Source organism: Macaca thibetana, chromosome 4 (genome assembly GCF_024542745.1).
Source record: "Macaca thibetana thibetana isolate TM-01 chromosome 4, ASM2454274v1, whole genome shotgun sequence".
Lineage (NCBI taxonomy): Eukaryota > Metazoa > Chordata > Mammalia > Primates > Cercopithecidae > Macaca > Macaca thibetana.
The window spans coordinates 41902440-41917179 of record NC_065581.1 but is presented as its reverse complement, the minus strand read 5'-3'; the positions used below and the strand labels follow the sequence as shown (position 1 = coordinate 41917179).

Here is a 14740-nt window from a genome sequence, read left to right as displayed (position 1 = left end):
AAGGGAATTGAGGCTCAGAGAAATTAAGTAGCTTGCCTAATATTACATAGCCAACCTGTCGCTCACCTGGGCTCAGTGTCGGTCACTTGGATCCAAAATGCATCCTCAGGCCGGGCGCGGTGGCTCAAGCCTGTAATCCCAGCACTTTGGGAGGCCGAGACGGGCGGATCACGAGGTCGGGAGATCGAGACCATCCTGGCTAACACGGTGAAACCCCGTCTCTACTAAAAAAATACAAAAAACTAGCCGGGCGCGGTGGCGGGCGCCTGTAGTCCCAGCTACTCGGGAGGCTGAGGCAGGAGAATGGCGTGAACCCAGGAGGCGGAGCTTGCAGTGAGCTGAGATCCGGCCACTGCACTCCAGCCTGGGCGGCAGAGCAAGACTCCGTCTCAAAAAAAAAAAAAAAAAAAAAAAAAAAAAAAAAAAATGCATCCTCTTCCCTCTCAACTTCTTCATTCACTCATTCAAGACATCTTTATTGAACACCTTCTATCTATCAGGCTGTACCAGGAGCTGAGGAGACAGCAGAAAACACGGGAAAAGTTCCTCTCCACAAGGAGTTTTCATTCTGTGGTGCCATCGCTCCTAGTCAGAGTTTCTCAGAACTCAGAATGGCAAATGGCCCCAAAGTTCAGCCGTCTCCCAGGCGGTAGTGTTTCTGCCAACTTTGGGTGGGGGAAGTAGAAAGCACCTGGTGTAAGGAACAGATATGGGTACATCTCAGGTACACCAGCAACTGGTGAGTCATTTACCCTCTCAGTGCCTCCATTGTCTTCTCTGTGCAGGGAGCGGGTAGAACTAGATGCTCTCTAAGCTCCCTGGACCGGTTGCATTGGCATCAGCTGGGAGCTTCTTTGAGCTGCAGAATCTCAGGCCCCACACTAGACCGACAGATTCAGAGCCTTCATTTTAACAAGATCTCCCAGGTGACTGCGGGGCACATTATAGTTTCAGAAACTCAGATGAAAGTTCCCTCCTCCTCCTATCTGCCATTTTAATTTAATAATAGCCTCTGGCTGGGGACAGCCACTCACCAGCAGAGGGCACTGTAGGGAGGGGTTTCAAGGTGCAGCACCTACACCCAGGTTGTCTCCCTCCCTCCCTCCCTCCTTCCTTGCAGACCTAGACTAGCAAGGTCACTGACTTCTGGGATCCTCAGCTACTCCCTTACCTGGGCTGGACTTTGCCAATAGAGAGGGACATTCTCCTTCACCCCTCTTTAGGGCAGCTGGGAGGCAGGACTCTGCCAGGAAATGCCAGGCCACTCCTGCCTGGATTCCCCGCCCACCTCCACTGGTCTGCTGGCCTGTCGACTGGGTCTGGCTGATCCGTTTCTCAGAGAAGGAATTGGACCAGCCAGCAGCCTCTAAGAGCACTTAGACGGTAAGGTGAGCACCCCCTTGGGGCAGCTGGAGAGGGGATGGGCATTGCGATGGGGTTACCTGGAGCTCCAGGGAGGAGCCAGGCCAGCTCAGCCTGCCTGCTGGAGTGTAGGGACCCTCTGCTGGAGGAGGGGAGGAAAATGGGACTTGGCCAATGGGTATGAGGACCACTGGGATGATCTGTGTTCTACGGAAATGTCTACTATACTAACAAATGCTGTTCATGACTTGTGTTTGGATCATCTATCCCAGTACTTGTTATGTTCTGCAGTAACTGGACATCTATCAGGCATTGGGGAGGCACAGAGAGAACCAGTGAAGTGGAGGAAGGGTTGAGAGTTTTCTTAAAGGGTGTGAGCAGAACTTTGCAGCAGGAGTTTGGATCTTTGTGCTGGAGGATGCAACTGCCTAGGGACAGGTGATGGCAGCATTCTAAAGAACTCTTGTTTCGGGGACCCGCTATCCAGGGTGATCTGGGGTCTGGGGCAAGACAAACTGGAGGAGTGGGTAATGAGGAGTCCAGCATGGGGTTGGGAAGCTCCAAGTCACACTTGAATGGCTGCAGTGCTATAGATGCCATTCAACCAGACTCGGGACCTTTCCCCATTCTGGGGCCACAGGGGGGATGGAGTGAGGGCCAGGGCAGCCTGGAAGAGCTGTCAGCCTGGGAGACCTGGGGCTGGCCCAGGAGGAGTTATCCTGTTTCAGGCCAGGTAAAGGAGGGAGCTCCCATGAGAGGCCCAGTGGGGCTTTGGGAGTGGTGCGTGCCAACTTCTCCAGGGTCAGAGGTTGAGCCAGGGGACTCTGCTGCACCACCCAGTGAGGTGCACCTCACTGGGGATCTGGACTCTGGTCTTTGGTGGCCCCAGGCAGGTTACTGCTGTGTAACCGAGGTGGGGCCCCTCCTTTCATTCCTTTAGCTATTCCATCCCCTGCCACTGGTGCCTTGGTGGGTGGGGATGTGGGTGATGGGGTAGGTATTACCACAGAACTGAGGATGTACCTTTAGGTCCTTCTATTTGTTTTTACTTCACTTTTGCTTCTTTCTCTTCCAACTTTATTTCTTCTAGAGAAGGAAAGGAAGATACTTGGGGAAAAAGAAGGGGTGGAGAGAGAAAGGGGGTGTCTCTGGAAGGGTGTTCATCTTCGCTCCTCTTTCCTGCCTGTCTTCAGTTGTTTAGTAATTCCCTATCCATCCTCACTGTGGGGAGAAAGCTCGGATTCCTTATCTGTGAAATGGGGATAAAAATAACACCTCGCTCCTAAGGCTCCTGTGAGGATGAGATGAGACAAGCCGTGGAGAGAGCTTTAACACAGTGGCATTGAGTAAAGCTCTGCCAATGTTAGCTATTGTTATTACAGTTGGAGTTATAATTATTACTAATGTGAAAGAACCAAAAGGAATGATGGGACATCAAGGGTAGCTTGCTGCTCCAACCCCCTTCTCATCAGCTTTGGGGCACTGCCAATTTACCTGGTTCACCTGTGTGCCCTCTAAGAGGCCTGGTTGAAAAAGGCTAGTGCGTTGTCTGTCGGGTTGGCTCTTTAGGCAAAGAGAACAATGCCAATCCCCCGCTTCTTATTCATGCTTTCAGTGAGGACATGGAGGAAACAGGTACTGCCCCAGTCTTCAATCCTGAGGATATGGTGGAGGTTCTGCCCCAGTCTAAGAGGCACTAGGAAGGGGCTTTAGTTTTCATGCTCCTGGGGATGGAAGGAAGAAGGTGGGCCAAGCCTCAGTTCCAGGTGGGTAGTGTGAGTGAAGGGCATAGGGAGGACTGGACACTGGAAGCTCTTCCATTGCAGTCTCTAGTGAGTTATCCAGAGGGGCCTCCCAGGGCTCTGAAGGAGGACGTTGTGCCTCACAGAACTCAGCTACCAAGCCAATGAATTCCATTTCTGTAGAAGCTTCTTGAGAGCGGAATAAGACGTCATCTTTGGCAGGATTGAACTTCCCACAGTGTCCGATACACAGCCAGTGCTTAGAAAATGTTCATTTGAGTGGGAAAATCACACATGACAGCACATAATCAAGAATGACTCAGCATGGTGGGATGGCTGTGGAGAGAGATTTTGTGAGCTGGAGGCTGTCAAAGGCTGGTGTGCCAGCGGGAGGCGCTATTGAATGGGAGGGTCCACATAGGGAGAAGAAACAAGTGGGGAGAGCAAGTGAGTGGAGAAACAGAAAACAGCATGAGCAAAAGCCAGAGGCTAGAATTAAGCAGGTGTGGGAAGCCTGGGCAGGCTGCAGGGCAGGGGTGTTGGAAATTGTAGGGGCTGGAAGAGGGGAAGTAGGAGGAGGCGGAGGTGGGTTCTGGAGGGCCTCAGGAAGAGCTTCTGGGAAGTCTCAGCCTGTGGCCTGGCTGGGTAGCCAGGTGAGCAGGAGGTGAGTGTTTGCTTTTGCCCTGCCTCATTCCAGCTTCACTGTAGGCTCGCATCTTTGTTTTTCATCATCTTCTTCTTCTTTTTTTTTTTTGCTTCCAGTTTTAGCTTTTGTTACTCCTCTATGTCACCTGTCCCTGTGAGCTACCTTCAGGCCTTTCTGGCGGAAGGAGGAGCATAAAGAAACACATACATTTGGACAGTGCTTTCTCATCTACAAATACTTTTCACATGACCTTATGCCATCCTCACCATTACCCAAAGAGGCACTTTTCCCCCACTTTTAATAGCTTCAGAAAAGATTTACAAAGGCAATACAAACTACATGCTTGATGTGAAAAATTCAAAGTACAGAGAAAAGGATTTTTAAAAATACAAAGTTTTTGTTCACACCTTCCACCTTCTCAATTTGTCATGACTCATGGGAATAGTTTGGGGGTGTGTCCTTCCAGACCTGCACAGTCTAAGACCAGACTCATTAGTACACGTGGCTACTGGGCACTTGAAATACAGCCAGTCCCAAGTCAGCTGTTCTATTCATATAAGTTACACATGGATTTCAAAGACTGGGTATGAAAGAAGAAAGTAAAACTATCTCATAATTTTATATTGATTGCCTGTTGAAATAACATTTTGAATATATTGGGTTAAATAAAATGTATTAATTTCTCCTGTTTCTTCTTTTTAATGTGGCCATCAGGAAATTTAAAATTACATGTGTAGTTCACATTATATTTTTATTGTACACCACTGCTCCAGACCTTTCTCTATACCTTTACATTTACATATATAACCCATAAATACGTATTTATATGCAGTTTTGTTTTTCACATTAATGAGCTCAGAATATTTTATCTCTCTGTGACTTGCTTTTTCCACTTATAGATTTTTTTGTATCAGCATTTGTAGATCAAGGTAGATATTTGGACAGATGAGGAAACTGAGGTACATTAAGCAGTATTCAGGCAGGAGGAGGAAATTGATTCCAGGCCAGATGGAAAACTGGCTGGAACAGGGAAGAGGCAGCAAAAGCACCTCTCCATAAGACATGCCCACCAGTGCCATGACAGTTTACCACTGCCATGGCAATGCCTGGAAGTTACTGCCCCTTTCCATGGCAGTGACCCAAAGCTACCATCCCTTTTTCTAGAAATTTCTGAATAACCCGCCCCTTATTGCATGTAGTTAAAAGTGGACATAAATATGATGGCAGAAATGCCCCCAAGCTGCTACCCTGGGCACATTACCTAGGGTTAGCCCTGCTCTGCAGGGAGCATACCTCTGCTGCTGCTATACGCTGCCACTTCAGGGAAAGTTGCTGTCTAACACCACTGACTCACCCTTGAATTCTTTCCTAGGTGAAGCCACAAACCCTCCCAGGCCAAGCCCCAGTTTTGGGGCTGTCCTGCCTTACATCAATATGATAAAACTTACCCAGCCATAGTGACCAAGGTGGCATTTGAACTCATGTTCTCTAACTGTAAACCCAAGCTCACTCTGCTTCAGAGCAGTTCACAGAGAGCCAGGGTAGGTTCTCGAGTAAGAGAGACAGGTTAAAAGAATTGGTGTGACTAAAGTGTGCAGGGTGCGCTGGAATGAAGACAACTTGCAACTATGTGGAAGTCAAGCCTTGACCTCCACAACTTAAAAGGGCTTACCCTGACACTGACCCCTTCTTCCCTACCAGGCCTTTGGCTTTGGCTGGCACAGGGGTGAAGGAGAGCCAGCAGCATTGAGTGACCGGGCGAATGTGCTTCCAGGAGAGTTCATTCCAACCCTCCCAGTTCCTACTGCTGGTGGGGGTCCCGGTGGCAAGTGTCCTCCTTCTGGCCCAGTGCCTTCGATGGCACTGCCCTAGAAGGCTACTGGGGGCCTGCTGGATGCCGAATGGTCAAGAGGAACCAGTGTCCCAGCCTACCCCTCCACCAGAAAATGAGGTCTCAAGGCAGCACCTGCCAGCCACACTGCCAGAGATGGCTGCCTTCTATCAGGAGCTGCACACACCCACTCAAGGCCAGACCATGGTCCGCCGGTTGATGCACAAGCTGTTGGTGTTTTCAGCTCGAGAGGTGGATCACCGCGGCGGTTGCCTGATGCTCCAGGATGCAGGCATCTCCTTGCTCATCCCACCAGGTAACAGCTCCCGGCTCTCTTCTCCACATACAGGTGCTCAGACTGTACATTAGGTCACCACATCTGAGGGAGCAATGTTCATAGACACTTTTTACTTCTGATAATTGTTGTATTGTGAGTATAGTTTTATTGACTTCAGGGATGGACATATTACATATCTTTTAGGACAACTTCCTGGCAGGTGGAAGTAAAGTGCCTTGTTCTAATGAATCAGTATGCTGTGACAATTCTCCAGTAAAGGGAGGCAAGAGCACCATTTGCAAATTCATACTAGGCACACTATGGGCTAGCAAAAGCCTGGGTGGAAAGGGGAGTGTCTTGCTTAGGGTTACACTACAAGTCAGCTCCACAGTCATCTTACTCTTGTTCATACCACCGCCCTGTGTGCCCTGCTGGGGACGTCTCTCCTGGGCTTCTGCCCCACCTCCTTTCTCTCTGGCCTGGCCTCTTTCAGGGGCAGGGGTGTGCCTGCCTACCAGGCCCATCTCATCTCTCCCTGTCCTCCCCAGGTGCTGTGACTGTGGGCCGCCAGGAGCGGGTGTCTTTGATCCTGGTGTGGGACCTTTCGGACGCCCCATCACTGTCCCGAGCCCAGGGGCTGGTAAGCCCTGTGGTGGCATGTGGCCCCCATGGGGCCTCCTTCCTGAAGCCTTGCACTCTCACGTTTAAACACTGTGCCCAGCAGCCCAGCCATGCTCGTACCTACAGCAGCAACACTGCCCTGCTCGATGCCAAGGTATGGAGGCCCCTGGGGCAGCCGGGGGCCCACGCCTCCCGGGATGAGTGTCGCATCCACCTCTCCCACTTCAGGTAGGCACATGCCATTGGCCTGTCTTCCCACACCCATCTCTCTGGGGACTGTCTTTCCTGCCCACTTTCTCTGTCTGCCTTATCTTCAGCTCTCTGTGTAGAAGATGGTCTGCAAATCCTTTATACCCTGGTGACCCTTTCTGGCCCCTCTGTCCTAATGTCTGTAGCAGTTTTTCTCACACTAATCATGTCCAGGACTGCAAATCCCACCGCTGTATCTGTCTGTCTGGAAGTGTCTGACTCAGCCCCATCTCTCCACCTAGAAGGGACCTGTCCTTCTCCACCTCTCTCTATCTCTCAAATTATCTCTCTCTACTGTGTGCCTCTTTCAGGACTGTCCCCAAACTTAGTGCCAGTTCTCTAAGACTCCATTCCATCTTTGTCCTTCATCTCTTTGTCTTTCTAGAGTCTTAGGTCCTCTGCCTCCCAGCCTCCTTCCTAGCCATTGACAGGAGTAGAGCCATGTGCAGGTGCCTTCCCAAGCATGGTCACCCTGAGCCCACTTCCCCTCTTTCCCCTGCCAGCTCTCCTCCCCATTCAGTCACCAGTCACCATGATGTACTCACTTTTCATCCCCCCCTACCAGTTCCTCCCTAAGTGCTCCCCTCGAGTGCTCTCCGAACCTCCCTGAAGGCCCCACAGAGGCCCCTCAGGTGGCAGGAGGCTGGTGGCAGTGTGCTGGTGTCTTAGCCTTCCCTGCACATGAGTGCCTGCCAATGGCTCCCTCTGCAGCCTCTACACCTGTGTGATGGAGGCACCTGTGGGGCGCGAAGCTCGCAAATGGCTGCAGCTGGCCGTATTCTGCTCACCGCTGGCGCCAGGACAGTCCCACCTGCAGCTGCGTATCTACTTCCTCAACAACACGCCCTGTGCCCTGCAGTGGGCACTGACCAACGAGCAGCCCCATGGTGGGCGCCTGCGTGGGCCCTGCCAGCTCTTCGACTTCAGTGGGGCCAGGGGTGACCAGTGCCTGAAGCTCAAGTACATCTCAGAGGGTGAGGGAGGCAGTGGCCTGTGGGAAAGGATGGTCAGGAGCCCCACAGGAATGAAGGGTTCTGGGGCTCCCCTGGACATCTGGAGATCTGGGGACCCCAAGTCTCTTTATTTTTTTTCCCTGAGTCGGAGTTTTGCTCTGTTGCCCAGGCTGGAGTGCAGTGACATGATCTCGGCTCACAGCAACCTCCGCCTCCTGGGTTCAAGTTATTCTCCTGCCCCAGTCTCCTGAGTAGCTGCAATTACAGGTGCACACCACCACAGCTGGCTAACTTTTTTGTATTTTTAGTAGAGATGGGGTTTCATCATGTTGACCAGGCTGTCTCGAACTCCTGACCTCAAGTAATCTGCCCGTCTCGGCCTCCCAAAGTGCTGGGATTACAGGTGTGAGCCACCGCACCAGGCCCCAAGTCTCTTTGTGACCTCTGGGCCAGCAGTAGCCTCATGGAGCCCCCAGGACTTTGACCACTCTGCTGTCTACTGAGCCCTTGCCACTCACTCCTAGGACAGGGTGATGCCAGGTGGGAGGCGGGAGGAGAGGGGTTATACCCCACGGAAGCAGGAAGGGATGGAAGGCTTTTACAGTGCAAGGGCCCTCTTGGGGTCCCTGCCCAGGCTCTGGGGATTCCCATCCCCTTGAGACCCTCCTGCCTTTGTTCTGTCCTCATGCCTCCCCACAGCCCCCTTCAATACTTGTGGAAGGCCCCACTCTCTGAGGCCCTCTCTGCCTACTCGCCAGGTTGGGAGAATGTGGATGATAGCAGTTGCCAGCTGGTTCCCCATCTCCACATCTGGCATGGAAAGTGCCCATTCCGCTCCTTCTGCTTCCGGAGAAAAGCAGGTAGTCCGGGAACCCTGTGTGTACCTCCTCCCCTCTCTTTTCCCCTCCCGTCTCCTCTTCTCCCCTCCCAGTAACCCTGGAGCTCTGCAGACCCTGATGCAGCCATGCACACAGACCTTCCCTGAAAGGCCAGGAGCCACACAGATCTTTGCAGAGAGAAAAATGGAGTGTTGGACCCCAGCTTCTTCAGATTTTCCAAGTCTTACTATAGAGTCCCTTACCTTCTCCTCCTCTTGCTCCAGGCCATTTCCTCACTCACTGGCCATGCTCTCACCTTCTCTTTATAGCCAATGAGAATGAGGACTGTTCAGCACTAACCAATGAGATCATTGTCACCATGCACACCTTCCAGGATGTGAGTTGGAGCTGAGGGGCAGAGGAAGGGCAGGGCCTGGGGGGACTCCTAGGCAAAGTGGGCACAGGGTATGGTGCCCAGTAATTATGGTCTTAATCACATAGGTAAATATGGCATTTTCCATAGAGACCCTATACCAGCTCTTTGAGGGGCTCAGATCATCTGGGCTCCAAGTTACCCTCATCCCTGACTCTCCTTGTCTGTCGGTGGATGAATCCAGCGGGAGGCTAAAAGAACCAAACCCTAGTTTAACCCCTTCTCTCAACTCAGAGAACTGGGGCATCAAGTTGATATGGTTTCTTTCTAGGTTGATTGTCTACATTTGAGAGATGATGTTTTGTATCTTCAGTGTGGGATTTAAGAGACGATGTTTTGTATTTTCAGTGTGGGAAGTGGCCAGGAAGAGGGTCTTGAGTAGGCGGGATGGGAGTTAGGTATCCCTCCTCTCCTGCTGCACCAAGGGAAGATGCGAAGAAATCAGAGTTGAGAGTCTTTGGGGAACCATAGTGGCAACTTATTGGAGGGCAGGCAGATACCCTGTTGTCACTTGGAGAAGAGGCAGGGAAGGTTGGAATGGAGGAAGGGAAACATATGGCTGAGATCAGTGTCTCTATGGTTGGATGACCTCCCACTGCACCATGGCCCCTCCCAGGATTTCCCCTGGTGGCTCAGGATGCATCCTGTTTGGTCTTCATGTCCCAGTTCCCAAAGAGCTCAGTGGGCAAACATAAGGCTGAAGGTGGGGTTCTGAAGTCAGGGAGACAGCGGGTAGAGGGTGCTGGGTGGAGTGGGGTTGTATCTCCTGGTAAGGTGGCTCTAAGTGACAGACTGAAGGAGAGACATGAGGAATGGAGGCAGGACTCCAGCTTCTTACTCAAGGGGATGCCTTATGACCCCTAAGTATGTTCCCTGCCCTGTGTTGACTCAGGGCTTGGAGACCAAGTATATGGAAATCCTCAGATTCCAGGCATCAGAGGAGGAATCCTGGGCAGCGCCGCCCCCTGTCTCCCAGCCGCCCCCATGCAATAGGTGAGATGGGGGTTGCTTGGGCTGTTGCCTGGGGGATGTTGGGTTCCTACCCTGGCACCCACAGGGTGACTATAGCATTTACGATGTATATGGGAGAACCACAGTGGGTCTGTTTGTCCCTTTCTTCCAAGAACACCTTTTTCCCTGCCTCAGGCTGCCCCCAGAGCTCTTTGAGCAGCTGCAGATGTTGTTGGAGCCAAACAGCATCACAGGCAATGACTGGCGCAGACTAGCCTCTCACCTGGGGCTTTGCGGCATGAAGATCCGGTAGGAAGAAGGGTGATGTCTGTGGATGGTAGAGGAGGGTGGGCTGGGGCGGGGGTCCTCAGGACACTCTGGAGACTGGATCATAGGCAAGGGAGTGACTTAAAAGTCAGAGAATGGCTACTCTCCATCCTATTTCCCATAAAAGGGCAGCTCTATTAATCACTGTATCATCAGTACCTAGAATGATGCCTGGTGCATAGTAGGTGCTCAATTAACATTTAACAGTGAATCCATTAACATGGAAGTTATTTGGTACATGTTGACTGCTTGCCATACTATGCCCTGAGGAGGAGAAAGACAGATTATAGGATAATGTGTGTAAAGTATGTAGCGGTGTGCCTGACACTTGTTAATTCAATAAATGTTAGCAATAATGGTGACAGTGCAGTCATGATCCCTGTCAAGGAACTCAGAAAGCAGTAGAATACTGAGCTAAGCTCCAGAAACTACACTATGAGTGTGCAGCAGTCAGGGAAGACTTTATCCAGGTGATGGGGCTAGAGCTGGACCCTGAAAACAGGGTGGATTTTTATTTATTATTATTACTATTATTTGAGATGGAATATTGCTCTGTTGCCCAGGCTGGAGTGCAGTGGCACAATCTTGGCTCACTGCAGCCTCCGCCTCCCGGGTTCAAGTAATTCTCCTGCCTCAGCCTCCCAAGTAGCTGGGATTACAGGCATGCGCCACCACGTTCAGCTAATTTTTGTATTTTTAGTAGAGACGGGGTTTCATCAGGTTGGCCAGGCTGGTCTCCAACTACAGGGTGGATTTTAAAATAATTCATTTAAGCCTTTATCAAGTACCTATTATGCCCTGGAAACTGTACTAAGCACTGTGATACAAGAGGAATGAGGCATGGTCCCAGCGCCTAGGAGCGCACACACTAGTAAGGGGTTCAGAGAGCTTGAAAAATAAAGGCAAGTGTTCCTTGTGCCTTCCTGTAAGAATCCAGTGTTGTGTAACACATCGAAGAGAGACAGAAAACAGCTGAAGCAAGAAAAATAATGAACTGTGGGCGTTATGATCAGAAGTCTGAACTGAGGGGTGCAGAATGGTCTCTTCCACCTGGGAGGGGTGAACTAGAAAGGGCTTCAGGGAGGAAGTGATGGAGGAGATCAGCCATTCTGTTTTGGGGAGCAGCAGAGGTGGCTGTGGGTGCAGTGTTTGCAAGGTGAGAAAGGGAGAGGCCTGAGCTAAGGAGGTTCAGGATGGGAGAAAGGAGAGAAAGCATAAAGACAGGGCAAGGCCAGGTGCTGGATGAGCCGGAAAGGCTCATGGAGCATGGACTAGTTAGGAAGTGAGAGACTCTGGAAGGTTTTTGTGGACGAGAGGATCGTGATAAAAAGCCATGGTTTGTGGCAACTGTTTCCTTAGTAGTGAGCAGGATGTTGTGGCCTAGAAGAGAGGGAGGAAGGAGGGAGTTAGGAGGCTAGGGGGAGGCTAGGGCTGTATTTGGAGTGGGGGAGGTAGAGAAGGCAATTACAGAACATCAGAGCTGGAGCAAACTTAGAGGTCCTCTTATCTAAGCCCTCAGTTTAATGAGAGGAAACTGAAGCCTAGAGAAGAGTAGGGCTCAGAGAGTTAGCCTCCAGGCGAGGACAATCTCAAGTTTCAAGGGCCTGGGGCTTCCCACCCCCTGTCCCCTGAGAGGCAAGCAAGAGCAGGACGAGGACAAAAGCTACAGGGTGGGGGAGGGATGGACCTCGTGCTGCGCAGCTGAGGGAGCCTGCAGCAGGGAAGGAGCCCCTCCCTGCTCCTTCCCCCTTCTCCTCCTCCCCTGCCTCGGGCCAGGTTCCTGTCCTGCCAGCGCAGCCCCGCAGCGGCCATCCTGGAGTTGTTTGAGGAGCAGAACGGCAGCCTGCAGGAGCTGCACTACCTCATGACCGTCATGGAGCGGCTAGACTGCGCCTCCGCCATCCAGAACTACTTGAGCGGGACACACGGCGGCAGCCCAGGCTCCGAGCGCGGGGGCGCCCGGTATAACCAGGGCCTGGAGCTGGACGAGAAGCTCTGAGCGCCCAGCGGGCAGGGCTGGAGGAGGTGTGGGGGCGAGAGGGGTTGTTCCCCCACGCCTATGAGGAACACAGCAGCTGTTCCTGGCTGTGCCCACCACCCTTCCCAGAACACTCGGACGGTGCCCGGGGCTGCCCGCGAAGCCGGAGCGTCGTCGCCAGCCTCCCAGCAGCAGGCGCGCCCTTCGGGCCGCGATCTGTCCCGCGTGCGGGTCCCCTCCTGGCCGGCAGAGGGCGCAGGAGCCCAGGAGATGGCCTCAGTGTGGCCCGACTGCCGAAAATGACCAGGGGACGGCCACGGTCCCCGCGTGCACTTTAGGGCCAGTCAGGCCCCGAGTATTCACTGAGCGCTCAGGCAGCCCGGACATTGGGCTGGTGTCATGAAGAATACTGGAATATAGGAGGCAGGGACTGGAGCCCTGACAAGCACACAGTTCTTTTGCAGGAGTCAAGATGTTCTCATAGCAGCCAGGGGCAAACTCGAAAACAGCCCTGACCTGTGATTGGGGGATGCGTGTGTGGCTTTAGGAGCTGAGAGGGGAAGAGCTGAGTGCGGGCTGGAGCCCCGAGAATGCTTCACGGAGGATATTGGGGAGAGAGTATTTGACTTGCTGAGTGGTTTGTAGATCTTTAGGTGCGGGTGGGGGAAGAGGGTGGCTGGACTTAAGGTAGGAGCCGAGAGTGGGCATGGGAGCCCAGCCCCATGGGTGTGAGGCCTGGGTAGGACGAGGCTTCCCGGCTAGGCACGCCTGGCTGTCTGCCTCTGCCTCTACTAACTTCCTTTCTTTCTGTATCCTCCTGCTCAGGTCTTGTCTTCCCCTCTCTCTGCCATTTTCTCTATCAGAAAACATTAAAGCTGAGTAGAAACTTCAAGATGATCATTCTGGCCCAACCCTTTTATCTCTTTATCTCCAACGGTGTGCGTTTTAAGTCTCTCTGACTTGGTTTTTCTGTCCCTATCTCCCGCAGTTGTTCCGTCTCTGCACCTGTGTTTCTGTTTCTCTCTCTCTCTTACATCTTTTTGTTTCTGCCTAGTCTCTGTGCCCTGTCTTTGTTTCTTTCTCTGTCTGAAACCCTCCCTCTTTTCCCTTCAGGCATATGTCTCTAAACCAATGTTATGTGTCAAAGACTGTTGAAAGAGACAGGGCTACTCTAGGAATGGATGGGTGGGGATATTTTCCCTCCCCATGGATTAAGATCCAGTTTAGGGTCAGGAAATAAAGGATAGGGATGAAAGAGCACCCTATTCAGTCAGCAGATACTTATTCAGCACCTACTATGTGTTAGATACTGTATACAAAAGACATGAATGGGCTGGGTCCTGAACAGAGAATAAAGGGGTTGACTCCATTCTGGAAATGCTTTTGTTTGCAAACAGGTGTTGTTAATTTGTTCAAAGGCAGGCAAACAATCTCTCTGGCAACACAATTTTCTTCTGTATTTAATTAAAAAATATTAAAGTTTTTTTTCTATGATGAATGATAAAATATGAAAATTGCCTTTCTTTGTTACTATCTGTATTTTGCTCAGATTGGCAAATTTGGATGTGAGTATGAATGATTTTATTTGGTAAAATTGTACCTATGGGGATGGGTTGGAGGGAAGCATTTTGTAGACTGTGCTTCCAGTATGAAAATTATCTGGGTCCCGCATGGTAAGTCAGGGAGGTTCCCTTCTTTTCTGTTAGATGCAAGCCTTCAGAAGCAGGCCCTTCCATCCCTTCCCTGTTCCCCTAGTGCCACCCGTCTTCTCCTACCCTTCTCATCTGTCCTCCTTACCCCACCGGGGACTCCCAGTCATGCCAGATTAGTGCCCTGTCCTTTTCCCCCTTCACTTAGCTCAGGATTGAACTGTGCAGTAGCCTGGCACTGTTTAGCCAAAGACATCATTGTGTTTCTTCCAAACCTGGAAAAATCATTTTAAGAGTTTCACGTCTTCTGGAGTTGCAAATAGAAGCCACAGAGATTCCTGTGATGGGAATAGAATGCTTTCTGGCCCCAACTCCAATTTCTCAAAATGGGTTTCCAGTGCTGGCAAAGGGAGGCTTGGAAATCCTGGGGTAGTTGCAGGCTGAGTGATTCCTATAAGGCAGACCCTTCCTTTCTCACATCAAACGCAGTTGGCATGTTATGTATTGGCACCTAATGCTGAGAGATGGTGTGCCCCACTGGGTATCAGGAGACTTAACATTTAGCCCTGACTCATACTAACTAGAACAGCTCTTCTTTTGGGCTTTAAACTCTTCCTTGGAATGAAGCTACCATGTTAGAGGCTGTCCCAGGGCCTTTGGTTTCACAGACTTATGCAGAGGTGGCACACTGGTCACCCAAGGAACGTTCACTTGGGGATTTTTTTTTTTTTCTTTTTGAGTTGCCTTCAAATAGAACAATTGATCACTGCTTGTGGCCTGACTTCCAGCCCTCTCCCTGATAAAGAGCTGCCTAAATCACCTGCCTAAAAACACCACATTTGTGACTTCTGCTCTTTCACATGCTGCAGAGGCCCACATCTACACTTCCTCCTGCTGGATTTG

The 14740-nt window shown here is 51.4% G+C and overlaps 1 protein-coding gene across 1 annotated transcript; it reads left to right on the top strand.

The window, feature by feature from the left end:
- Window positions 1-5451: 5451 nt before the first annotated feature.
- Window positions 5452-13688, top strand: UNC5CL (unc-5 family C-terminal like). Its single transcript, XM_050786360.1, has 8 exons — window positions 5452-5897; window positions 6407-6707; window positions 7440-7702; window positions 8440-8541; window positions 8829-8896; window positions 9825-9925; window positions 10079-10192; window positions 11987-13688. The coding sequence occupies exons 1-8, from the start codon at window positions 5513-5515 to the stop codon at window positions 12207-12209; spliced, it is 1557 nt and encodes a 518-aa protein (XP_050642317.1). The 5' UTR covers window positions 5452-5512; the 3' UTR covers window positions 12210-13688.
- Window positions 13689-14740: the final 1052 nt, after the last annotated feature.